Source organism: Trachemys scripta, chromosome 2 (assembly GCF_013100865.1).
Source record: "Trachemys scripta elegans isolate TJP31775 chromosome 2, CAS_Tse_1.0, whole genome shotgun sequence".
Taxonomy (NCBI): domain Eukaryota; kingdom Metazoa; phylum Chordata; order Testudines; family Emydidae; genus Trachemys; species Trachemys scripta.
The window spans coordinates 1501883-1526745 of NC_048299.1; the positions used below are offsets into that span (position 1 = coordinate 1501883).

Sequence of the window (24863 nt, forward strand, 5' to 3'; positions counted from 1 at the left end):
GCTGCCCGCCTGCCCCTGCTTCTTTTCAGGCTTCCCGCGAACATCTGATTCGCGGGAAGCAGGGGAGGGGGAGGAGCAGGGGGCGGAGCGTTCAGGGGAGGGGAGGAGGGAGAAGACAGCTGCCGGGCTGGACGGCGTGCTAAGGCTGCAGGGGATGGGGGGAGCCGGAAAGGGGCTTTGGCTGCCGAGTGGCACTTTGCCGCCGCTTTTCGATCTATTTATAGCTGACCGGGGGAAATCCCGGACATTTTTAGATTTTTAGAAATCCCCCCCGGACGGCTATTTATAGATCGAAAAGCTGGACATGTCCAGGGAAATCCAGACGTATGGTAGCCCTATATATATATATATATATATATATATATATGTAAGCAAGCAGGTTAGTCCTATAGGCTACAACTTCCTGTCTTGAAGTAGTAATAACAACAACCCAAATACATGGTTTCCGCCTTCAGAACCCCCACTATTAAAATTGTTCCAGCACCACTTGTGCTAAAATCATGAGATTTGGGAACATTGCTCTCAAAAACAGTCAGAAAAGTTGCCCTGTAAAAAACATCATCAGGGCGGTGGGGTGTTTCCCTGTTTGTGCCTAGTTGATTTCGGCGTCACAGGTGCTCAGATTACAAAGTGAAAGATCTGCTTTGTCCTTGCCGGGCCTGTGACCTCCACCTGGGATCTGAGGGTCAAGCTGGTTCTTTCCCACCCTGGGCAGTCTCACCAGACAGAGAGGTTCTGGGGTCCAGGTTATGGCCTCAGTGATACCTATGCAGCCCCATGGCTTTCAGCTTATGCTCCCAAGTGATGCCTGTGCAGCCCCATTGCCTTCTGGTGGTTATACCCCATGACCCCCTCTTGCAGCCCCATTCCCCTCCCAATGATGCCCTCAGTGATGGCGTCTACTGAGGTGCTGATGTGAGGTTACTGGAGACTACAAGACCCAGCATGCAACCCTCCACCTTGAGCCAACCGGCCGAGCGGCTCAAGCTGGCGCGTTGCATGCTGGAACTTGTAGTGCCAAGGGAGCGGGGCCAGGCGCGCAGAGCGCGGTTGCTAACCCCTTGATCACGCCCCTTATATACGAGTGTCAACGAAAAAACCCGCCAGCGCCCAACGGGTCTATCTGCAATTCTAGTAGTCGAATCTCCTGTCAAACAATCCAGGGGGCGGGAAGAAAGAAGATTCGGCTGGTGTCAATTGGTCGTCCCTCTTGCCGACTCTTCTATTCGATTGGTCAGAACTGCTGAGTAGGCGGAGAAAAGCCGAAGCCTGGTTTGATTGCTCAGCATTCTATTGGCGTTTCACTTAGAGACTAGGGCAGGGTAAAGTGATGAGACTTGGTGATTGGCCGTCTGCCGGGAAGGGTCGCATTCTACTGGTCAGTGTCTCTGACGTTCAATGTGGTGGGGGGGGAGAAAGGAAAAGAGTCTGTTTGTGATTGGTCGTACGCAGCTAGCGCTCTCTTTCACTCACCGGATTTGCTGTCGCTCAGAGAAGTGGGCGGGCCGAGGCGCGGGGAGAGCGCTTCTGATTGGTGGGCCCAAGTTTGGCGCCAGCTTCGGGTGTATGCAAAGAGCGAGAGAGCGCGCGCGCGCGCTGGTGGCGCAGCGTTTGTTCTCTACGGGTGACGGGGAGGGTCAGAGCGTGGGGGTCGCGCTGACAGCAGGAGCCGCTCGGGTCCGCTCCCGCCTCACGCCGGCCTCATGGATCCCGGGCCCCCCAGCCCTGCCCCGCCGAGCTCCCACCGCCGCCGCCTCCTCCTGCCGCAGCTCCCGGCCGCCGGGCCCGGCGTGGTGAAGTCCCTGTTCCCCGCCGAGCTCTCCCCGGTCTCCGGCCTCAGCCTCACCATGAAGCAGCTGCAGGGCCTTGGCTACAGGTGAGACCGGCCGTGCCAGCCCCCCCCCGCCTCCCTCCCGGCCCTGCTGCCCCTCCCCCCGCCCCATAGCCCCCGGCTGCCTGCTCCCCTCGTACCCATCCCCTGCAACCCTCCGAGCCCCCTGGTGCCAGGACCCCCGCCCCTGCCACCCCCAGAGTCCCCCTGGCGGTGCCTTCCTCCTTCCCCCATGCAGCCCCCCATGACTCCACCGCTTCAGCCCCCCCCCCCACGTGGCTCCCAGGACCCCACCCCAGAGCTGCCTCGTGCCTGCCCCCCAGAACCTCGCCTCTTCAGCTCCCCTCCCCCCACATGGTTCCCAGGACCCCACCCCAGAGCTGCCCTGTGCCTGCCCCCCAGAACCTCACCCCTTCAGCTCCCCTCCCCCCACTTGGTTCCCAGGACCCCACCCCAGAGCTGCCTCCTGCTTGCCTCTCATAACCTCACCCCTTCAGCTCCCCTCCCCCCACATAGTTCCCAGGACCCCACCCCAGAGCTGCCTCGTGCCTGCCCCTGAGGATCCCACCCCTTCTGCCCCCATAGCTCATCTGGTGCCCGTGCTCTTCCCCCCCCACCCTCGCCATGGCTCCCAGGACCCCACCCGAGAGCTGCCTCGTGTGTGCCCCCAGGATCTCAGCCCCTATAACCTCATCTCTTCTGTCCCCCTCTTCTGTACATGGCTTCCAGGACTCCACCCCTGCAGCCTCCATAGTCCCTTGGTGCACACATGGCTCCCCTCTTGTGCCTGGCCCACATGGCCACCATGACCTCACTCCTTCAGCCTCCATAGCCCCCTTGGTGCCTGCCCCAGGACCCCACCCTGCAGCCTCTATAGCCCCCTGGTGCTTGTTCCCCTCCCCCACATATGGTTCCCAGGACCCCACCCCTGCAGCCCCCAGAGCCCCTCTGTGACTGCTTCTATTTGGCCCCTATAACCTCACCCCTGCAGCCCCTATAGCCCTCCCGCCCTCGGTGCCTCCCCCATGACTCTGCTCCTGCAGCCTCCCTAGTCCCCTGTTACCTATCCCCTCCCCCGTATGTGGCTCCCCGGACTCCCCCCTGCAATCCTCCAGAGTCCCCTTTTGCCTCCCTCCTCCCTGACACATGGCTCTCATGACCCCATCCCTATATCCCCAATCCCTGCAACACCTGTGAATCCTGGTGGCTTTCTGGTGTCTGCCCATCTCCCCAATATATGGCCCCTGTTACTCTGCCCATGTAACCACCATTGTGGCTCCCTGTTGCTTCTCTCCAGCCCCCATTACCCCACCCATGCAACCCTCACATCCTCCTGGTGCCGACCACTTCTATATGTATTCCCCCTGAACTCATCCCTGCCACCCCATAGCTTCCTGGCACTGGCCTCCTTGGTGCACTCTTTCAACACACAGCACACACATGGTGCCACACGATCTCCATATTCTCTATAATGGCTGCCACCTCCCCCACACATGTGGCCCCCATGACCCGGCCCCCACACAGCTCACATGACCCAAGCCTTGCAGCTCCTCACCCCAGCTCCCCACTCATTGCTACTAGTAACTGGGCTCCCAGATCCCTGTAACCCTTCTCCATATGCCTCTCTTGCGTCTCTATTCAACCCCTATCTTGCCCTGGTGGCTCCATCTGGTCCCTACAGCCTTCTCTTCCTCCTCACACAGCCCACATGATCACATCTTGGTAGCCCCTCAATTCTCTTTGGCTCCTATTTCCATTCTCCAGGCTCTCTGACCCCGGCAGCCTTCTGCCCCCGCCCTGACTTCCTCAAACAATACCAGCAGTCCCCTGCACTGGTAATTCCATGCATTCCACTTTCAATCTTCTTTGCTCAAACCCTGCATTCTATTATACCACACCCTCTCACTTCCCAAAGCCTTCTGAACGCATCCTGTAGCCCTTCCTCCACCCCGCACCATGTAGCCTCTTACCCATGCCATGCAAAGTCCTCCTCCATTACTGTCTCAATATTTCTAGCCTTCTCTGCACTGAAATAACTAAGACTGTGAATTAATTATAAAGGGCCAAGTACATCCCTGGTGTAAGTTTTTACCAGGGATGAATCTGCACAATATGTTGGTTTGGCCTATTCTACCCCAATCCCAGAGTTAGGTATTGGCAATAATATTGCAAAAATAGTGATTTAGTCACTAGTCAATAATTACACAATATGAGCAAAATTCATCCCTGTGCATAGGGCAGCACAAGACCAACACAGCATTTAAAACCTACTTAAAACCTGATTGGGGGAGGGTGTATAACGTTGTTTTTAGATGGCCCTCTGCACAGGGATGAATTATTTTCTCCCACAATTCTCTTCCAGCTAACAAAGGAATTAAACATGAGATTATTTGGGTTGGGTTGTCTGCCGCTATTCTACCTCTTCATGGCTCTTTGATAGACCACATAATACCTATAAATTCATTCCATACAATAAGTACTCCATTACACATGCAATGTTGCCAATGATCACAACGTTATTTCAAGTTTTAAGATATTTGGGGTTTATTTCAAAGCCCCAGCTCCTGGAGGCATGAAATTAGAAGAGAATCTCAACTTTAATTGTAAATAAGATAGTTTCTAGCTCTGATATATGCAAAGAAAAGCTTAATCTTGATGCAAGTGTATCTGAATGACATGGAAACCAGAAGGCAAAGAACCCCAAATATATTTATCATGATTTTAGGCCTGATTTTTTAATCCTTTTAATTGCTTTCAGGACATTGGTGTAAATCCAGCCCACATCATTAAGTTGAGACGTTGGCAGGAGTGTGCTGAAATTTGTATTACTCCTGGGGGAATTCTGCACCAAAAATTATAAATTCTGCGCACAATGTTACAAAATTCTGCATATTTTATTTGTCAAAATAACTGAATATAATTGCTCTGGTTTCAATTATTTCAGTAATTTACTTAAACTACAATACAGTGGATGGAGAATGGGAGTGGGGAGCATTGGAGGAAATCCTCAAACCCCCTTGCCTGACAGTAATGTAACTAGGTTTGACTCCTTATTGCTAGTTATTAGTCAACAAATATATGCATCCATATGCTCAGTGTTACATCATAGGCAACTGAAGAGCAAGTGAGGGCTGGGGAATCAGACTCACAGTGTATATTGGCTACTGAACATATCCAGAAAGGTCAGCAGCAAACCGTTCATGGAGCACATTCTGATAGGAAAGTTTTTCAGTCAAAAATTTAGATCAGTTTTAATCACTAAAGCACCATAAGCATTTATAAGCACTGTCCTTTACACCACTCTGGCAATGCAAAGGAACCTTAAAATGTTTACACCTTCTTTATGCTCCTGGGGGAATTCACAAAAAGAATGGGAACAATTCACTAAACAGGCAGGCAGCTACATTCTGCTCTGCCTCAGGGGACAGAGCCTGCCCCATGTCTACCTCCTCAGAAACACCCTGAAGCCCTGCCCCTCCATGCCAAGCAAGCTGCACTTGCGAGCAAGAGGGACAGTGTGTCTCTCTCTCTCTCACACAACTGTATAACCTCTCCCCCTCAGACAGTGATTTAGGTATCTACTGGCTGTTCCAGGTGCCCGAACCAACCTCCCTGCGCTGCCGGGGAGAGGCGCGTGACCGCTCTTGCGGCTTCCTTTTGCTTCCCCGTCAGAAGTCATTTATCTGTGGGGGAATCAAAGAAATTTGCGGGGGACAGGAATTCTTTGTATGTGCAATGACGCAGAATTCCCCCAGGAGTATTGTATTGCTTCTACCTGTACTGTGTCTGCTATGATTACTCAAAACTTCAATTTGCAGGACTGTTAAACTGGCACCTTTTGCATTGTCCACTACATAAACTGATCAAGAGTAGCCATTCCAATTTGAGCTCATTTACTGTGTATTTCTATATTTTAAATCTATTATGGTGGATCCTGTCTGAAACATTCAGTAAAATAACTAATTTTCTTAATCTTTACAGTCGGTATGAGAATTCTGTGCAAATGCTCGGAACGAGGAACACTAACAATCTACAAAGAACAGACTCGTCAGAATCTACCGATTCAGGTTACTTTTTCATCCACACATAAGTACTAAGGAATGAGAAAGCTTGACATCCTCTTGCCTTGTATTATAAAGAGCAATATTCAGGTTTAAGAGAAAACTAATACTATGTACTTGCATAATTCTCTGCAACAATAATTAATCCCCCCACCCCCACCCCGGGGCTTCCAGTAGAGGATGAGTTATGGACCTGGTCTATAACTCTCTCTGCATGGCAAAAAGTTGCCCTGCTGAGCAAGTCACTGTAACCTTTTGCGGGGAGAAGATCTAAGATTCCTCGCTAACGGTGCCCTGTACTTTATATTTTCAATAGTAAAAACCCTTTTTGTCTTTCACAGGCTACTGTTTGGATTTTCCTGATCCCCTGAACTCAGATATTGAAGAAACGTATGTAAAAATATGCTAAACTTCTGGCATTTTAGATTATACTATTAACTGCTAAATGTGGGCTAATGGGAGGCTTGATCTGAAATTTCCACAGCTAGTACATGTAAAATGGGCTCTTCTCACTGAACCTTCTTGAAGTGTATGTCTTGGCACATTGCAGCTTGAGATTTTAGATTTTCTATCACAACGGAATGTGGCCCAGACTACTTAAGTCTTATGTCTAAGTTAATGTGTTGCCCAGACCAAAGTATGTACTTCTGAGGACCCTAGACTCTGAGCATCACATTGGCAACTTGCTTAGGAGTCTGAGGGCTGCACCTAACTTGCATGTAACTTATAGTTTTCATTAGATACTCAGCAATACTATTTGCTTGTACATATACCTTAACTGACGGCTAACAGCAATTGCTTGTTTTGAGTTTGCCACCTATGGTCAATCAGTTATGTCTTTACCTTGCAGGTAAAGGAGATGATGGGGTTCTGGACACACTTGGTCCTTGGGCCACAGCAACACATTTGGTCCTTGGGCACACCCTGTCCCATTTCTCACTGAGAAGCTCGGTTTCCATTTAGGCTAATCTGCTGTTAATACTATCCTGAATTAGGAAACACTAGCTAGTCTCCTTGGGGAAACTGCGTTTAGTCCTCCAACCCAGCTGAGACAATAAGTCTCTAGGAAACAAAGAGCAAGATGGTTCTTAAGGCCATGTCTATACATACAGTGCTGCAGCGCGTGTGGTAAAGACACTCTATGCGGATGGGAGAGGGTTTTCCCGCCCGCATAAAAAAACACCCCCTCAAGCAGTAGAAGCTTTGTTGGTGGGAGAAGCTCTCCCATCGAAATAGCACTGTCCACACCGGCGCTTATGCCGGCATAATGTATGTCACTCGGGGGGGTGCTTTATTCACACATCATTTATGCTGGCATAAGCTGTAGTGTAGACATAGCCTAAGGTGCGCAAGTTTGTAACCTGGGGACAAGTAGCAGCAATAAACCTTCCATGACATTGAGTTAAACAACACTAAGTTCAAAATATTGGGTTATGAATTAGCAATAAAGGTAACTAATGCCCTTTGTCTGCCTTTTTTCAGCTTTGAGAAAAGAGTTATAGAATCTGGCAGACTTACTAAGTGAGTACAATTTTAATTTTAACTTCCCTTCTTAATTAGTTATCTGTTGGTCTGTTAAATTATGCTACTAGTTAATTCAGTTTTGCAGTGAAAAATCTGAGTTGTGTTGTCAGTTACTGTTAATAGCTTTTCAGCTTAAATGTTAGAGTAAAATTTGATTCTATTTTTGTCTGTGTTCTCATTGCAGTATTCAGTTACCCATCAGAAGAATACGTTCCCTCCCGGTAAGTGAGGGGGATTTTGGTCTTTCAGGAGTTGGCAAAGAGGTTTTCAGTATTAAGTGTTATGCTACTTATCTACCCACTTTTTTATCAGCAGATATCCAGCAAAACTCATTAATCTTCCAGTCGCAAGAATCTGGTGTTGCTTAAAATTAAGATAATAGAAAGTCATAGGCTATAGTCTTGAAATGGATCAAAGTGTAATCTGTTATGTTCTACAAGGCAGCCTGTCACCAGCTTTATGTGAAAGTATTACATGCCGGGACCTGTTGTCTCCAGGGACTGTGTGTCCACGGCCAGCCCTTGTCTTTAACATAGTTTGTGCCAGTTTGGGTACTGCAGCCCTTACATCCTTGGCAAGCTGTCAGCATGGCCTCTCAGTTGCCCAAAATTTGGGGATCTGGTTGATATTGAGAAGGATTTACCCTCTCACTTTTGCAGCAGAAGCTTCTGGGGTCTAGTCCTGCTCTGAAGAGGAACAACTCAGATTCATTGGATTGTGATGTTTTTCACCTGATTGAACCAGATGACAACAAAGAGAATGTAAGTTTAAGTCACTCTACACATCTCTGAAGTAGTGTAATATGGGAAGCTATACCCAGGAAGCTGTGACTTGTGGTAGTATGGGTCTTGAAACGTAGGGATAACTCCTTATTTGGGGAGTAGGTTTGTAATGAGTGGTTTATGTGGTGGGTAAGGCCTTTCTTCTTATTTTGGTGAACTGTGGCATTCTTAAACTTCTCCGTGGTTTGTCTTGCAGAATTTGCACTTATCTGGTGCAAAAGCTGACTTTCCACTTTCTGTATTGCCATAATGCCTAGGAGCCCCGTTGTGCTAGGTACTATACAAATGCAGAATAAAGCACTTACAGTCTAAGACAAAAGACGACAGAGTGATACAAACAGAAAGACTTGGGAGTACAAGAGACAGCTAGACAGTGTTGGTCAGCCCAATAGGTAGTGGTCTAGTCTAGCCATTGTCAAGTTTTTAGGCATTGTGGCAAAGAGCTCTTGGAAGGGATTCTAAGGAAAACACTGCAGTGGATTTGTAGATGTTTAAGGGGCTGGGGGGCACCCAAGCATGAGGCATTAGCAAGTGGGCAGTGAAGGCTGACATGGGCTGATTGGAGGCAGGAGTCAATCTGTTAATACTGAATGACAGATGATAGAGTGGGGGTTAGGTTGTGAAGGGTCTTGAACATGGAGACAAGTAGCTTATGTTTCGTATGATAGAGAAGAGGGAGCCAGTAGAGGGATTGAGAAAGGGTGACACGATCAAAGCTGTAAGTTGGAGAATTATCTTTGCAGAAGCATTGTGAATGGATATGAGCCAGGAAACACTATTTGTCAAAACCAGAAAAAAGGACATTTCAGTAATGAAGGTGCAAGTCTGGATGAGAGTTTTATCTGTTTGGATGGACAGGAAAGGCCATATCTTAGAGAAGTTATGCAGAAAGAATTGGGAAGACTTAGACATAGCCTTGATGTGAGACTCTAGAGAGGTCCAAGTCAAAGATGTTGCCCATGTTACAGGCATGAGCGACAGGCAGGATGGTGTTGTCATGCACAGTTATTGAGAAGGCAGTTGGGGGAAGAGCTCTCGTTTAGCCATGTTGAACTTGGACAAAAGGAGACTGGGCTGGAGCAGAGAGGTAGATCTGAGCCATCAGCATAAAGATGGTATTTGAATTTGTGGATGAGATTACCCAGTGATAAGATGTAGGGGGAGAAGAAAAGGGAACCAAAGACAGAGCACTCTAGAGCCACAAAAATTGGAAGGTGGATGAGAAGGCTCCCCTGAATGATGCGCTGAAGACATAATTAGAGAGGTAGGAGGAAAACTAGGAGTGGACAGTCATGGAAGCCAAGAGGGGACAAGATTTCAAGACTGCTGAAGACTTTCCACAACATGAGAGCAGGAGTGTAGGAAACAGATATTGGAGGTGAGCTCTTCTGATGGGGGTGAGGGACAACAATCTTACAAAGAGAAGGGGGCTGAGAGCAGATTAGAAATCATCAATGCTGATAGACTGGAAGTCACGGAAAGGCCGTGTGAGAGGGCACGGGCTGATGGGTGGTGCTGAAAGAGATCAGGTGATGATCGAAGAGAGGGAACTCAGCAACAGAGGGTAGTGCCTCTTGAAGACCAAGTCAAGTGAATGGCCCTTTTGGTGAGTGAGAGAGTTGAACCAGGGCTCCAGGTTGAATAAAGAGCTGTAGGTGAGGGATTGTGCAGCTAGAGGGTCAGATGGGTTATCAGCATGGAAGCTGAAGTCACCAAGAATGAGTGTGGTAGATAGAAGAGAGGAAGCGAGCCAGAAGTTGAAATTGGAGAGGAAGGCTGATGGGGAGGAGTTGGATGGGTGGTAAATGACAGTAACATAGGGGGAGAAGAACCAGATACAGTGATGTTGAAATCAGAGGAGGGAGGTAGTGGAAGTGGCCGTAACTGGAGAGAAGCCCCATCCTCACCAGGGTCTGATCTGTAATGGTTGGGTAAGGGAAGAGCCCTCTGTAAGAGCGCAGCTACAGAGGCAGCATGGTTCTGGGAGAGCCAGAAGCTGGAGGGGGAGAGAGATGAAGAGATTGTGAATGACTGAGACCTGGTTAGGGAGACAAGGTGGGTGCGGCAATATGATGTTGGATTAACTTCTATTGGTGGAAGGGACAAGCTTTGCTTCACAAATGTTTTTAGAGATGGAATGGGTATTCAGCAGACATCAAGAGGAGGGAGGTGGGTGTGAGGGTAAGAGTGGTGGCATGTGAGGGGACAGGTTGTGGGGGTGGGGATAGGAGGAGGGTAGGAGGAGGGTAGATGTGAAGGTAACTGGGAAGGGGAGATGGATGCTCCCTAATTCTTGTGCCCTATTAAAATGGAGGATTGTTCTAGGATCACTTCAGCTCTTTGTTAGGGATGTCACTATCTCAAAACTAATCTGTGGGGGATGGGCCCTAACCTAATTAGGGCATCCTACCTTCACTGAGGATCTAGAATCCAAACCTACTACCTTGTCATCCCTCTAACTTTCAAGGCTTTCCCTTACTGGCTCTCCAGACAATTGCCCTATCAGGTTGTAATTATCAAACTGTAAACATCTGTGATTTCATTAAACTGAATGAGTAAATCTTTAAGGAACTTGTCTGGGGGCTGTTGAATCCAACTCCATTATAGACCAACTGGCTGTGAATTCAATCAGTGAAGAAATCTTACAAGGGCTCAGATTTCTGCAGAAGCATCTGTCATTCTTAGGAGTAATGGGAGGAGGGTGCAGCTTGTCACACAACAGCACGTTCATTCTAGTGATTTAGGCACAGATCTGGCTGCCTATGAAATGATTAGACAGGACTCTTGCTGGAAAAATTGATAGATGCAGGGCTGATAGTTGACTGTAGAGGATACTTAGAGGAAGTGAGTCTAATTCTCCTATATTAATCACTATTATAACAACTTTCCTTTGGAAATGCACATATCCTGAAAGATTTACTTATTCCCTTGGACTGCAGGGAGCTGAGTTCAAGAGGGATGGGCTGTAAAATATCTCTATGCAATGGGCACTTCAACCTCTAAGCTTCGTTGGTTTGATAAAATGTTTGTCTTGCTCCCTTTCATTAAGGAGTCCTTTGAGTTTAAGAAGCCAACCAGGCCTGCTTCTCGTAGTTGTCTGCGTATCCGTTCCCTTGAAGATGGAAAAGATGTTTTTGGGCAAAGACAGAACTCTGCCCCAGCTCGGATGGTATGTATCAGGCTGTCCTTGGCAGCTAACCCTTTGCCTTAGGCTTGCTTGGGTCTAGGAGGAAAAGCACACTCAAGTGGTGGTCCTGAGACATGATGCTCTGGGGGTTGGAGAGGGAAGAAGCACCAACTATATTCTGCATCTTTATTGATAACACACTGAGCTGGAAAAAAGCCCACCCAGCTTTCAGGCTTTAAAGCTGGAAAAAATCTCATTCTACCCTGAAAATGGGAAATCAACTAGGGGTGTTACCATGACACCACTAGTAGTTATTGACTATAGTCCTTCACGAAACTTGAGCTAAACTGCAATAAGTAAAGTGAGCATGGATGTCTAACAAAGCATGGATTGGATGAATCTTTTTATTTTGTTGCTGGTTCTGCAGTGAAGCAGACATGTTGAAATTTAGATGCATTAAAAGAATAAAATTGAAAATTGCATCTATAATATAGGGATGAAGTACTATTCTATGTCCAGTTCTGTTGCTTGGCCAGGGCATCCAGGAAAGGGGCCAAGACCACTATATATAAGCAGGGAATTGGGGACTCTAGTTTTCATCTCCTACTTAAGTATGGTGATCCCTCTTCTTTCTGAATACCTCTCCTGACTGCGTGCACAAAACCTGGAGACTTATGGTAACCTCCTGTTACTTAGACATCCCCTCTCTGCACCATCCTGGAACTGAGCTTCCCTTTGCAAACACGCTGGATTGTACAGTTTTCAAGAATGCAGGATTATCCCGTAATGAAAAACTAGCCATGAAGTTTTTCACTATTTTGCTGGCCAAATAACAGTGCCAGAGCCAGGTTTGGAGCTGCCTAAGCCAGTTCATAGAATCATAGAATATCAGGGTTGGAAGGGACCTCAGGAGGTCATCTAGTCCAACCCCGGCTCAAAGCAGGACCAATCCCCAACTAAATCAGTTGATGAATAGGTGGGATGACCATGTGAATGCCTCCTGTAAATCCATTTAAAGGAATGGCACTGCCTTAGCTGCTAGAACCAGTGTTCCTAGTCATCTAGAAGGGAGACCATAGTGTCACGTTGTCTGGAGTGGCTCACAATTGTGAGTGCCAATCTCAGGTCAGAAAATAGGAAAGACACCCAAACTGGTGATATATTCTATAATTAGATTTCACCAAGACAGTAACAAAAGTGCACTCCTGGATCACTATACCAGTGTTACCATGGAGCTACAGACTGTCCCCTTAGACCTTTCAGCCTGTTTGCCACCCAGACAAACTGATCTTAGTGATAAAAGGTTATTAAAACCAAAAATCACACCACATCAGGTTCCTCACAACCCCAAAAGGTCAGTCACTTACCCCAGGTCAATGGATACTCTCGATCTCACACCAAAGACAATGCTGGCAGCCAGTTTCTCTAGTAAACTAACTAAAGATTCATTAGCTAAGAAAAAGAAATGAGTTATTGAGAGATTAAAGCAGGTAAAATACGTTAACTGGTGAGACTAAGTTTGTAAGTCCAAAATGATGATAGAGATGTAGTAATCTGCTAGTTTTCCATAAGTGTCTCAAGGTTACCCAGAATAACTTTGGGGATCTCTGTCTTGCATCTTGGAACGCTTCCCTGTGATTGTCCAAATAGTTCAGAGACAGTCTTGTTCCCTGGATCCATTCTTATAGCTCCTTTCCACGGAAAGCCATCTGGCAAGTGTTTTCATTCACAGTGTGGGCTTCTCCTTTGTTGACTAAATGCATACTGAGTCTGTGAATTTCCATTGTCGAACACAATCACCCATGCTTTGAAGTTAGCAAACTTCTTCATTTATATTTCCAAAGCTCCAATCGCATTTGATGGATAAACTTAATTACTGGGATATACGCTATATAAATTCTAATGTAATGGCACATAACAATCCTTCTTTAGTTTTCATGAAGTTTACACATCCAGTAAATTCTCCTCTTAATACTAACACACTTTTGATCTATGGTTAATTAAGTACAGGGATATACATAATGTAATGTGATAGCAATCAACAGGTGAAAACAATACCTATTAACACATCAGTGCATTGGTCTGTGCATACTAGTACACTTAACATTTCTTTGCTATTCACACACAAGTGAATTGGCCTATGGCTCTGACCTGCTGGCCGGTCAGTGTCTCTCACAATCCCCAGAATAAAGGGCTGGGTGGAGGCTGCCATTAAACCAAAATGTCTTTTTTTTTTTTTTTTTTTTTTTTTTTTTCCAGTTTCCCAGTGGTGAAGCCCCTGAAGGTGATTTGGAAAACTATAGGCCTGCTTTCATGCAGCAGTCATCTTTAACTTCCCCTGACACTGAGGAAGAAGATGATGGATTTCTAGATATATTGGATGGGGAGGACTTGAAGGTATGTGAAAGGGGAGTGATTGATTTACGCTTGCGGGGGACAGCATTCCTGTGTCTGTGTTGAACACTTATTTAGAAGTAAAGAATCTGCAGATGAGAAGCGATGTGTGTGTGTATATATAATGTCCTGAGTGCAGACTCTTGATGCAGGTTTTTAAATGACCATAGTAGTGTAAATTCTAGTTAAGCCTTGTAGGGCCATCAACAATCTGTTAATGGCATTTGTCCAGGGTGAACATCTATGTTGAGCAACTACTCTAACTAAGATAGATCGAGTTATAGAATTCTTTCATCACAAGTGGCAAAAAGTTGGTAATTGCAGATGATCCTCCAAGAAGACTTAATGCTGTAGGCCATGTCTACACTACAGACCTCACAGCTGTACCGCTGCAGCTGTACCACTGTAAGGGTTCCCATGTAGCCGCTCTGTGCCGATGAGCGAGAGCTCTCCCACCGGCATCATTAAACCACCCCAAAGTGGTGGTGGTTATGTCGGCTGACATAGCACTGTCCATGCGGGTGCTTTTGTCAGTGAAACTATGTCCGTCGGGGGTGGTTTTTTTCACACCCCGACTGACAAAAGTTTTAGTGACAAAAGTGCTAGTGTAGACATAGCTATAGTCTTTCCCACCTCTTGCTGCCTTGCACAGAATTACAGAAATGTTATGCTTGTGCTTCTAACGGTAGACTATAGACCTTGTCACGTCAGTTCCTCGCCAGCAGACGGTAGCAGTTAAATGGAGACAATTTGCTGCTGTTCCTTTGTTGATAAAATACTCACATTGCAATTTACTGGGGAATGCCCAGGAAATAGTGGGAAGGAAAACATCTGTCTACAGTGGGGTATTTAAGGGAGAAGCCATATTTCCAGGAATGGAGTCATGACTGCTAAGCCCAAAATTGGATGTACCTTCTTCTTTGCAATCTTTTGCTTAAACAGGATTCTGTTCCCATTTCAATGCATGAGAGCAGGAGACTCTTGAAGTTGTAATGTAACATTTTAAAAATCATAAATGGATTTTTTGTTAAACGAATCAACTGCTGTAACTTCCCTCACAACAGCTTTAAGACTCTGCCTTTCCTGTATCCTAGTCTTCATTAGAGTGGAGTTCCTGTTAATCTAAGAATTACCAGATAAATGGTACTGATTCACTGCTGTGGGAACTAAGTAATCCCAAAGAACTGTTGTGCCCCCTGCATTAAATTTAAATGCCTGCTTGAGCTGTGCAAAAGCCTTAGACATGTTGTGTAGCCACTGTCCATGATGAAATGTGGTTCTCCTGAAATGTGATAGAACTGAGGTAACTTTCTCCTTCCTCAGAACGATGAAGAGATGCCATCTGGTGTGGCAAGCCTTTGGACTGCTCCACTGGTCATGAGAAAAGCAGACAACCACGTAAGTGTCCCATCCCAATGTAATGAAACTTGCATCTCTTTCAAAGGGCCATGAACACCATTGAAATTCCGTATTAAAAACTGATTAAATCATTACTCTTAGTTGGCATCCCTCGTACACTCAAGGCATAAATTTGCTAATATGGCTTTCGAAAACTGCCTTTGGGGCAAGTGACCATAATTGCGCCATTGAGCCTGCACCTCTCGGGATGTTTGCTCTTAACCTTAGCCTGCCGAATGACTAGAGGGTTCTGTCTCTGTAGCATTTGGAAACAGTTGGACTGTGTCTATAGGATTTAACTGTATTAAGGTTTTTCCTTCAGCGATTTGAGAGAGACGTCCAAAGTTTTCATCCTAAACAGAATCTTATAAATATCTCTCCAGCCCATTCTGCATACACCCATCTGTAATGCCTCCAGACACCATCTTTTAAGGCTGAAGTCTGGATTCCCTTCGCAGTCCATCAACTCAGTTCTTTAATCTGCCAGAGGATTTTCTGTCAAGCTATAAAACACTTCCTCACCCTAAGGCCAGAGCATGCTTCTCTTGTAGTGTTCCTAAACTCAGTAAACCTGCATAGCAAGAGACCAACATTAGGACCTAAGATCCCTATAAACTGCATGGCCACGCAGCAGCCTATTAAATGCTGCGTGGGTGCTCAGGGAACCCGCCCAGTTGGGACAGGGTGCAGGGGGGGGAGACACTCTCCCAGGCCCCAACCTGCCAGGGGAGAGGCACCCATAGGCACTGACTTCCCCTTTAGCTGGGAGTGCTCAACAACCTTCCCCCTCCCTGAGTCCCTATCCGCGTCCCTTCTCTTCCCTACCTCAAGTGTGCCCTATCCCTGCTCCTCCCCCTCCCTTCCTACATGCCGCGAAACAGCTGTTCGCGGTGGGCGGGAGGGGAGGAATTTGTCAGCAGGGCCACCAGCAGATGAGAGATGCTGGGGGGCAGGGGGAGCTAGGCTGCCAGCGGATGCTTATGTATAGCACCCACTAACTTTTCTCTGTGGGTGCGCCAGCCCTGGAGTACCCAGAGAGTTGGCGCCTATGGGGGTGCCCCTCCCCCACCCCCAACTCAGCCCTGGGCCTGCTGGGGGAGGGGTGGCCCAAACACCCCTGGCCCAGACCTGCCACGGCCTGAGTGCCCCTCTCCCATCCCCAACTCAGCCCTGGCTGAGACCAGTCCTGCCAGGGGTGGGGCACCTATCCTGTGGCCCCGAAGCACCCTCCTGCACCCCCAACCAGAGCCCGCACCCTCCACACACTCCAACCCTCTGCCCAAGCCCTTCAGCCCCACCCCAGAGCCCGCACCCCCATCCGGAGCCTTCACACCCCTGAGCCCCAACCTGCCCCCCCCCCCAGCCCCCTTCCTCACTCCAAACCCCTCGGCCCCATCCCCACCACATGAATTTTGTTGCGTACACCAATATGAAGGTCATGTGTCACACATCACCTCCATATTGGTGCACATAACAAAATTCATTCTGCACATGAAAAATTAAAAAAAATTAGAGGGAACACTGATTAGGACCCGGGTTTCTTGCATGGCAACTAAATATACGGCCTAGTATTGAAGTTAAAAGAGGTCAGCTGGCCGTGGCACCAAATTATGTCTCCGCTACTTTGCTGTGGCAAGCCAACACCCGCTTGTGCTCTAATGAAATCTTATATAAACATGTTTGCAGGAAACTTTTAAGTTTGAGACTGATCTAGATTTTAACCTCATCCTTCTTGGCTGGGGAGAGTGTCTAATTGTTCTGATTTTTTCCAGATTAAACGGTGCAGATTGTTTGGATCACCATCTCTGCCCAACGGTGTGGCTAGGACTGCCCTGAAAAGAATGGAAAGGTCCCAAGAAGAGACCTCTCCAGGAAACAGCAAAAGGAGGAAAAATGTGCCTGGAACACCTTCTGAAGAAGCAACGGTTGGTGGCTTAATAGCTAATATTAATCCTTGTCTAATCAGTTTTATTTTGTGAGGATAGGTATCCAATTTTTATAAATTAAAACAAGGATGTTCAAGAGAACAATGCTCTTCCAGGTAGATAACTGTTCCTCTGACAAGCTGTAGTCTCTTAATGCATGATGTTAGGGGATGGGTTAGGTGGGCTTGAGCTCAGGTCTTCCATTGTGAAAATAAATGTGAGGGTGTGGCAGGCCAGGATTTAGGTATTCTATGATATATATATATAGATATAGATAGATATAGATATACACCAATTGATGTTCATGTCTACTCTGTGAAGTGCATTGATTCTCTGTGAGAAAGGATAATAGGCCATTGTTACTAAGCAGTCACCTCTAACTGTTGTTCCTGTAGAGTCTGAAACTAATTAGGACTCAGTCATCCTCAGAGATTGAGAGCATTTTGGACAATGACCAAAGGAATCTTATTGGCGACTTCTCAAAGGTAACACTGATTTTTTTTTTTTTTAAATAGCATCTTTGTGTGTCAAACTAACCCAAGTCAGGTTCTCTCTTGCTCCAACAGTGCATGTTTGAGTGCTTTATAAATGCTAAGCACTAAAGTGCTTTAACAATAATTTACTAATTAACTCCTCACCCGTGTGAGGTATTCTGAATCCTTTCCCACAATTATTCATAATCCTCTAACTCTCTATAAACTGTTAAATTGCATCCATTTTCGCTCTGTCTCTTTAGATTGTAAGGTCTTGTGGGTGGAGTTTTAGAGACAAGCTACTATGTCAGTGTGGGCAGCCACAAACCATGACACGCATTGTGGAGGACTGCAAAATGACTCAACTTCCTGGAAGTCTCCGTGCCTTGAATATTGTTAAGAACACTATGGCTTGGCTTGACCAGATTGCATATGCCAAATTATTAATAAAATAAATGATGGGCAGGTGCCTCTACTGATCTCTGAATTGTCTAGTTATACTAGTGGGTGCCATAAAATCAATAACCAGACATTCTGTGACTGAGATGTATGGTTTGCACTGTCATAAATGGGATTTCCTCAGTCTGAATTAGCCTTCTGTTTTATTTTTTAGGATTACCTTTTCCACACTGTAGATGGGAAGCATCAAGATTTAAAATATATCGACCCAGAAATGGTATGTATCCCAGTGGCAATAAGAAATTGCTTCGTACAAAGAAGCAAACCCATGTAGCACATAAGATAAAGTCCTGAAATCTTCTTTTTCTGTGTAGATTGTATCTGTGCTGACTGGGAAGTTTGCAAGCTTCATTAAGGAGTGTGTGATAATTGACTGCAGATATCCATATGAATATGAGGGAGGCCATATCAAGGTACAGTGACCCTGCAGGAGAAATGTATAGGTGTCTGATGTATGGCTACCCTTTGGGCAAATCAGGGAGCTCTGGGAAGTATCTTAAAGATGCTCATTCTTAGCTATTCATGAGCAAATCCAAGGGTAGGCTGGCAGTTTAGGGCTTCTTTTTTTCTTTGGGTTAAGGAGATGGTGTCTGAGTTTATATTTAATCTTATATTTAAAATTCTATTACAGCCCGGCCCAAAGTCCCCAAACACAATTGGGACCATGTTGTGCTGTACAAACTGTTTGGTGCTGCGCTCACTCTTCGTGATCTCTGGATTAGCTTTCCCTCCGAAGGGAGGAACACTCAGCTCTCCTTGGCCAGAAGCAGGGTTTGCTTTAATGGGAGGTGTAGGGCAATTGTAGAGGACTGACCGTATACTTGTTTCTCTGTCAAAAAATCAGAATGTTAGGATACCTAATGTCTCTATGGAAACAGATATTAAAAACTTCCATAGCTTAATCTGACATTATTTACTTTAACTAAATGTTAATATTCTAGCTGTAGAAGAAATGGCCTTATTCTCTTACACAAGCTTTGAAATGTGAGCAGTTATTTTGAACAGTGCTGCTTGAGTAAGCTGGCTAGTTCTGAAAAGCAGTTTAACCAGAGCACTGTGCTTTGAGGTGGAAGGCTAAATCCTAAATCCTACTGATGTTGTGGTCACTTGGGTGACTGCACAAGAATGGGAGCTGTTCCAGCAGAGAGCTGCTCTCCAAGGGGTGTAAACAGCTTTCTGTTGCCAAAGGATAGGAAAGCTAACTGTGCTCAACAAGAGGATAGAAGTGGCTTTGTTACATCTCCCCTCCTAACTTGTGCTGTATGCTCAGTTGCAACTCTGCCTTCCCAGGGTGCTGTAAACCTCCACATGGAAGAGGATGTGGCAGATTTCCTGCTGAAGAAACCTATCATGCCATCAGAGAACAAACGAGTAATAATAGTATTCCACTGTGAGTTCTCCTCAGAGCGGGGTCCCCGAATGTGAGTATCTGAGCATATTCCTACCCATACTGGGATCAGAGTCCAACAGCTGTGCTTGTTACACAGTTACTAGTTAAGCTTTTGAAGATGGTTTAAGACTTTAGATAGCAGCATGTCAACCACTTATGCAATTTACTGTAGTAGGCGCTGGCTCTGTCATTTCTGAAAGACAACTAGTTTTCAGAATCTGTCGACAGTACAGCATGTGTTCCTAACAGATGGTGGCTGGTTGCTGTACTCTGTTCTTTGAGTAATGGGAGGCATAGGTTAAGAATGTGGTTTGCACAAATATAACTTCCTTTCTAAACTCAGGTTTGTAGGTTTTAACCTCTGTCCCTATTACAGGTGCCGGTTTGTGAGAGAGAGAGACAGACTGGGGAACGAGTATCCCAACCTGCATTACCCAGAGCTCTATGTGCTAAAGGGGGGCTATAAGGACTTCTTCTTAAGATGCCGAGTAAGGATCGCTCATTTATGAACTGCTTATTGCCCTTCTGTTTTCACTCTTCACAACAGGGATAACATTGAACAAATGCCTCTCTCTCCAGCTAAATTCAGCTATAGGGCTTAAACTGTGCTTCTGAACAGATGAGTAACTCACTGCACTATACTTCATTCTTCTTGCTCTTTACTACATAGTAGTCTTGCTGTGCTACAAGACTAGATTGATTGCTATGATTAACTTGCCATTTGAGGAGTTTTTGTAATAAAGGCTGTGACCAGGGTCCCAGTGGGGGCCAGCTGTGGTCACTCAGTTAGGGTGAACTGAAAAGAATGGGGCAGCCAAACCCCCAAAAGCTGGTGGATATTCCAATACTTAAATTCACCAAGCCAGCATAAAACAGCTTCTTTATTACCTTACTGGTTACTCAGAAGTCCAAACAACACAGTTCCCTTAAAGTGATCCAGCCTCAGCCTCCATCCAGGTACCCAGATAAAATATGATGATTTCTGAAAATCTGATTTCACCATATAAAAGAAAAGGTTCTACCAATCCCAAAGGATTGGACACATTACCTTCCAGGTTAATGAATGTTTCAGATCTTACCCAAATACACGCTACAGCCAATTCTTATTAACTAAACTAAAATTTATTAAAGAACGAGAGAGACAGTATGGTTACAAGATCAATATACATACAGACATGAGTTCAATCCATTGAGGTTTAGATTCATAGCAGAGAAGGTGAGCTTTGTAGTTGCAAACAGTTCCTTTAGAATTTAGTTCGTAGGTCGTAGTCCAATGTCCAAATCTCATATTCAGGGCATACCAGCATAACTGGGACCTCAGTTTTGCAACTCAAACGTCCCCCAATGAAGCTTAAGCAGATCTGAGATGACAGAATAGGACCCAACGATCTTTTAGTCAATTTCATGTCTTTTGACAAGTTGGAATTCCTCAGGGAACAAAAGGTAATTAGGATGACTTTGAAGGAGGTCCATATACTTAGCTATACAAATTAACATAAGGCCATTTGCTTGTTCCTCCCCCATTCACAGTACATTTCAACGAGAGATGAATACCGAGATATTCCGTTTTTACAATTCATTTAAATGATATCAGAATACAGCATAGACAGGGACTGTTGATTACATTGTCGACCCTACTCAGACATATATAAATACTCAAAAACACAAACATTATCTCCCCAAATGTCTTTTGAGGGTTATTTATTTTGCAGGATGTTCAACCCTTTCTAGCCATGCATCACCAAGGCTCTTGTCTAAACCCTCTCCACACCTCAGAGCTACCCATTGTCACTCCTAGTGCTCACCAATGTCTCTTGGATGAGGTATAAAATTGACCTTTTGTAGTTACTAAAATCTATGGCATTCTTCATGAAAGCAAGAACAAAGGAGAAACGTGGGGTTTGTCATTGTCTGATGCTGTATGACGAACAAAAGCCTGAGTTTTTTCCCATAGATTCTCAGCTTGTTTTTACCTTCGAAATATCAGGAATGTCAAATCTGGTCTTTGCTGGGGCTCTTCCATGTATGCTCAGCCCTTAATTTGAAGGGTGATATTAAATCTTACAGCTTTTTCTGCCTTAGTGCATTTAAAAGTTTGAATAAAAATTGTTTTCCATCTCAATCAGGTTCCACTTCCTTGGTGCCATGTACTTATTCTACTAGTTCTCCAGTTAGCTCTCCATACTATTCCAGCATAGGCAAGGAGAGTTTTACCAAACAAACAAAAGTGCTCCTCTCCCCCACTTCCTAGCCTTTCTATTGCAAATAAACCCATTTCTTTTTACTGATGTGCTAGCCAAATTCCAGATAGAGTAACTAGACTCTACCTCCCTATGTTCCCCCTACACTCTCAGGATGGACACTTTCTCTTTTCTAAATGGCTGTGAGTATTGCTGTGTTCTGTTGGTTTCATTAATGGGAAGAATGTTTCTTGGTAGGAGGCTTTGGGATGAGAAGGATGTAAATATAAGGTTGTCACCGCTGTTTTGAGAGAGCTGTCTTTAGGAGGGAGACGTCAAGCAGAGCTGAGTGAGTTCAGTTTGTGAATGTTGGCTTAAACCAACTTAACCAGTGGTTAAATTGCAATTTGGGGCCTGGATCTAGATGCCTCAATGATAGGATGGTTGGGTAGTTGTATGGATGGTTGTAAGCATGAGCTTGGTGCCTGGGGTCAGACAGGGTTCAGATAGGAATGTCATTTGTACACAAAGCAATGACAAATTGAAGTAAAACCAGCTTTTCTTTCCCAGAACTATTGTGAACCCCAGAGCTACCGCCCCATGCACCATGAGGACTTTAAGGAAGACTTGAAAAGGTTCCGCACAAAAAGTAGAACATGGGCGGGTGAGAAGAGCAAAAGGGAACTGTACAGTCGCCTGAAGAAACTCTAAGGGCTGTATCGGTGGGCAGCAGGAGACTGCTCACCATGTAGGAAAACTGAAGTGGGAGGGGAGAAGAGTGTATCTGTTCCTTGGTCATGATTATCATGCACCAGCTCACTCCATGGACAACTTCGCATTCTTGCCAGTCTTGCTGGAAGTGATAAGAGAAACAATATGGAACACTTGTATTCCCCATGCTGCTCATGTGGACCTAATGATCTGCCTGCGGACTGCAAGGATGACTTTTCTGTATGCCGTCCTCAATATGGTTCATGGAAATGGATTCTCCTCTATGGCATACGTGGAAACAGCTATCCAACAGCCTACTGTAGGTGGGGTGGCTTGAGCTGGCATGTGCCATGTAAGTGTTAATGGTGAGATTATTTTAGTGCCTGTTTTAAAAATTTGCCTTATTTTATTATTTAAGTACAGTTGAATGAAGCTAATACCACTGCAGGTGAGTCATCTGGATTGCACTGAGACCTCATTTCTGCTAACAGGCAACCTACCATGGGGTTCTCAAGTCTTTCCTTTCAACTGCAGTTCTGATTGGTTGTTGTTGGCAGTGTAACGCACTATAGTGAAGTGGGACGGGGAGTGGTGCTTCTCTGAGGTTTTTCACACAACGAAAATGCAACACCTACAGGAAGCCTACTGACAGTATAACGGGAAACTGCTTGTTGTGCAGAGATCATGTTCTTTTAATTTATTCTGTGACCTAGGTTGCTTTATTTTATATTTTAACTTCAGGAACTTCTCCTTAGCTGTTTCATTAAATCTGAAGAAACCACCATTTCAAAGCGGGCAGAATTACTGCCAGTTCCTGTAAGCCAGAGAACAGGTTGCTTCTGGTGAACTCTGAAATGCCAGGTGGCAAACCTGATTATGTATTTAGCGTTGCCAAATTGAGCAGTGATGGAGCAGCATGTTGCTTCTTTCAGTTCTAGGAATGATCATGGTTTACAGCTGGAAGAGAACCTGGCTATGTGGAATCATGCTGATCCTGTCATTTGCAAGTTGATTTGCTTCTCAGTGAAACTTCAGCCACCTCCCACTGTGCAGCTGTGCTAAAACTGCTTCAGCAGCTATGGATTTTTTACTTCGGATGTTTACAACTGGTTTGTTGGGAGGACAAAGCAAGAGAGGAGCCTACAGCCAATGAGTTTTCACCATTAGTAGATAGTTGATGCTGGTAAAAGGAAAAACTTTCAAAGGCCAGCTTTGTGTTCTCCAGTAAAATAAACCGCTAAATCCTAGAAATTAGCTACCCAAAGCAGTCTGAGGATCCCATGGCAAGAGATTGGGCCAATGTTAAACCTGTTCCAGTTGCTTCTTTGGCAACATGTAAAGCATGTCTAGCAAATGCTAAAGCTGTCTAATGACTTAGCATGTGATCTGGCTCTCGCTTTGAGCACAGCAAGACTATAGTATGCCTGGTTTGCCAATGGCTCTGCTTCCCCATGTGCCAACATATCAGTGAAACCAGCTCTGTATGTGTGGGAAAGCAGCCTTACTTTCCATCGATTCTCAAAGACCCTTATTTTTACCTTAGTAGAAATCCAAAAGTGCTTCAGATGGCTTGACTTGTGGCCTTCAGGTCAACGTTCTAAAAATGGTATTTACATCAAAGTATAGGGTGGGGAAGGTTTTGTGGCGTTTTATTTTGTTTTTAAGTTTCCCATTTCCTAAGGTCTATTCAAGTTTTATTTCTTTAAGTTTCAAAAAGATTACATAACATTTTTTTTTTTTAAGTTAAGTCTCTTATGGGTGAATTAATAAGTGTTAAATCAGTGCTGGTGATTTACCAAACTTATAATCAAAAAACAGGAGGGAAGTTGTATTCCACATCCTTGCATGGTATTTTGTATTAAGAATTTCTGTAAGAAGCCCAGTGAAATGACTTAAATCTAAACTTTCTGAATTATGTGTCAGTATTAAATCTGGGAAGGGGAAAGCTGTTATGAAATCCAATCAGTAATCCATTTGTCTAAAGCTACCTTCTGGTACATGATTACCTTCACTGTATGCAGGTGATTGGTATGTACTCAAAGCTGGCAACTTAGCAACATATCTGGGTAGTAAACCTGACGCACACATCCCTCCAGTGCAGCATAGCAAACAAATGTCATGTATGTAACAACTGTGAAGCTGCAAGTCACATCCAAAAAAAGCAGGTGGGAGACTGTTTGAGTAACATAATGTGTTTTTTTTTCCCCCCATTTGAAAGGGGTCATTCACCTTTGGTTTCTTGTGTAACAATAACCATTATAGCAAACTGTGGCTTTACGATTGTATTGAGAATACCCCCAACTTCCTGGTATTCAGGATATTAAATGTGTGCTGAGTATTGCTGTTTAACACTGCTGTACCACACTGTTAATTAGTGGCAGTGTTCGGTTTGAATTGGAGTTCCATGTAACCTTGTTCGGGGGGTGGAAATACAAAACCTTGTTTTATACCTGACCTTGTTCTTTTGTACGTACCCTGGTTTGAGGATTTTGTGTGGGTGGGAGGGAAGTTGTACGATGTACATAGTCCTAAACAGGATCTGTACTAAAACAGCCTGCATCTGTAATAGACTCTTGCAGGCTGAGGGAATAAACTACCTAAAATCCAA

The 24863-nt window shown here is 45.3% G+C and overlaps 1 protein-coding gene across 2 annotated transcripts; it reads left to right on the forward strand.

Moving 5' to 3' along the window:
• Window positions 1–1574: 1574 nt before the first annotated feature.
• Window positions 1575–24863, forward strand: CDC25A (cell division cycle 25A). 2 transcript variants are annotated; one of them, XM_034759696.1, is made up of 16 exons: window positions 1575–1876; window positions 5813–5898; window positions 6234–6282; window positions 7375–7413; window positions 7601–7637; window positions 8079–8177; window positions 11248–11367; window positions 13585–13722; window positions 15043–15117; window positions 16890–17042; window positions 17438–17527; window positions 18129–18191; window positions 18289–18387; window positions 19265–19395; window positions 19741–19852; window positions 22115–24863. In XM_034759696.1, exons 1-16 carry the CDS (start codon window positions 1704–1706, stop codon window positions 22253–22255), a joined length of 1605 nt encoding a protein of 534 aa, XP_034615587.1. In that variant the 5' UTR covers window positions 1575–1703; the 3' UTR covers window positions 22256–24863. The 2 variants fall into 2 exon arrangements, with proteins under 2 accessions (XP_034615587.1, XP_034615585.1); XM_034759694.1 differs by having other exon boundaries at window positions 1576–1876; window positions 8076–8177.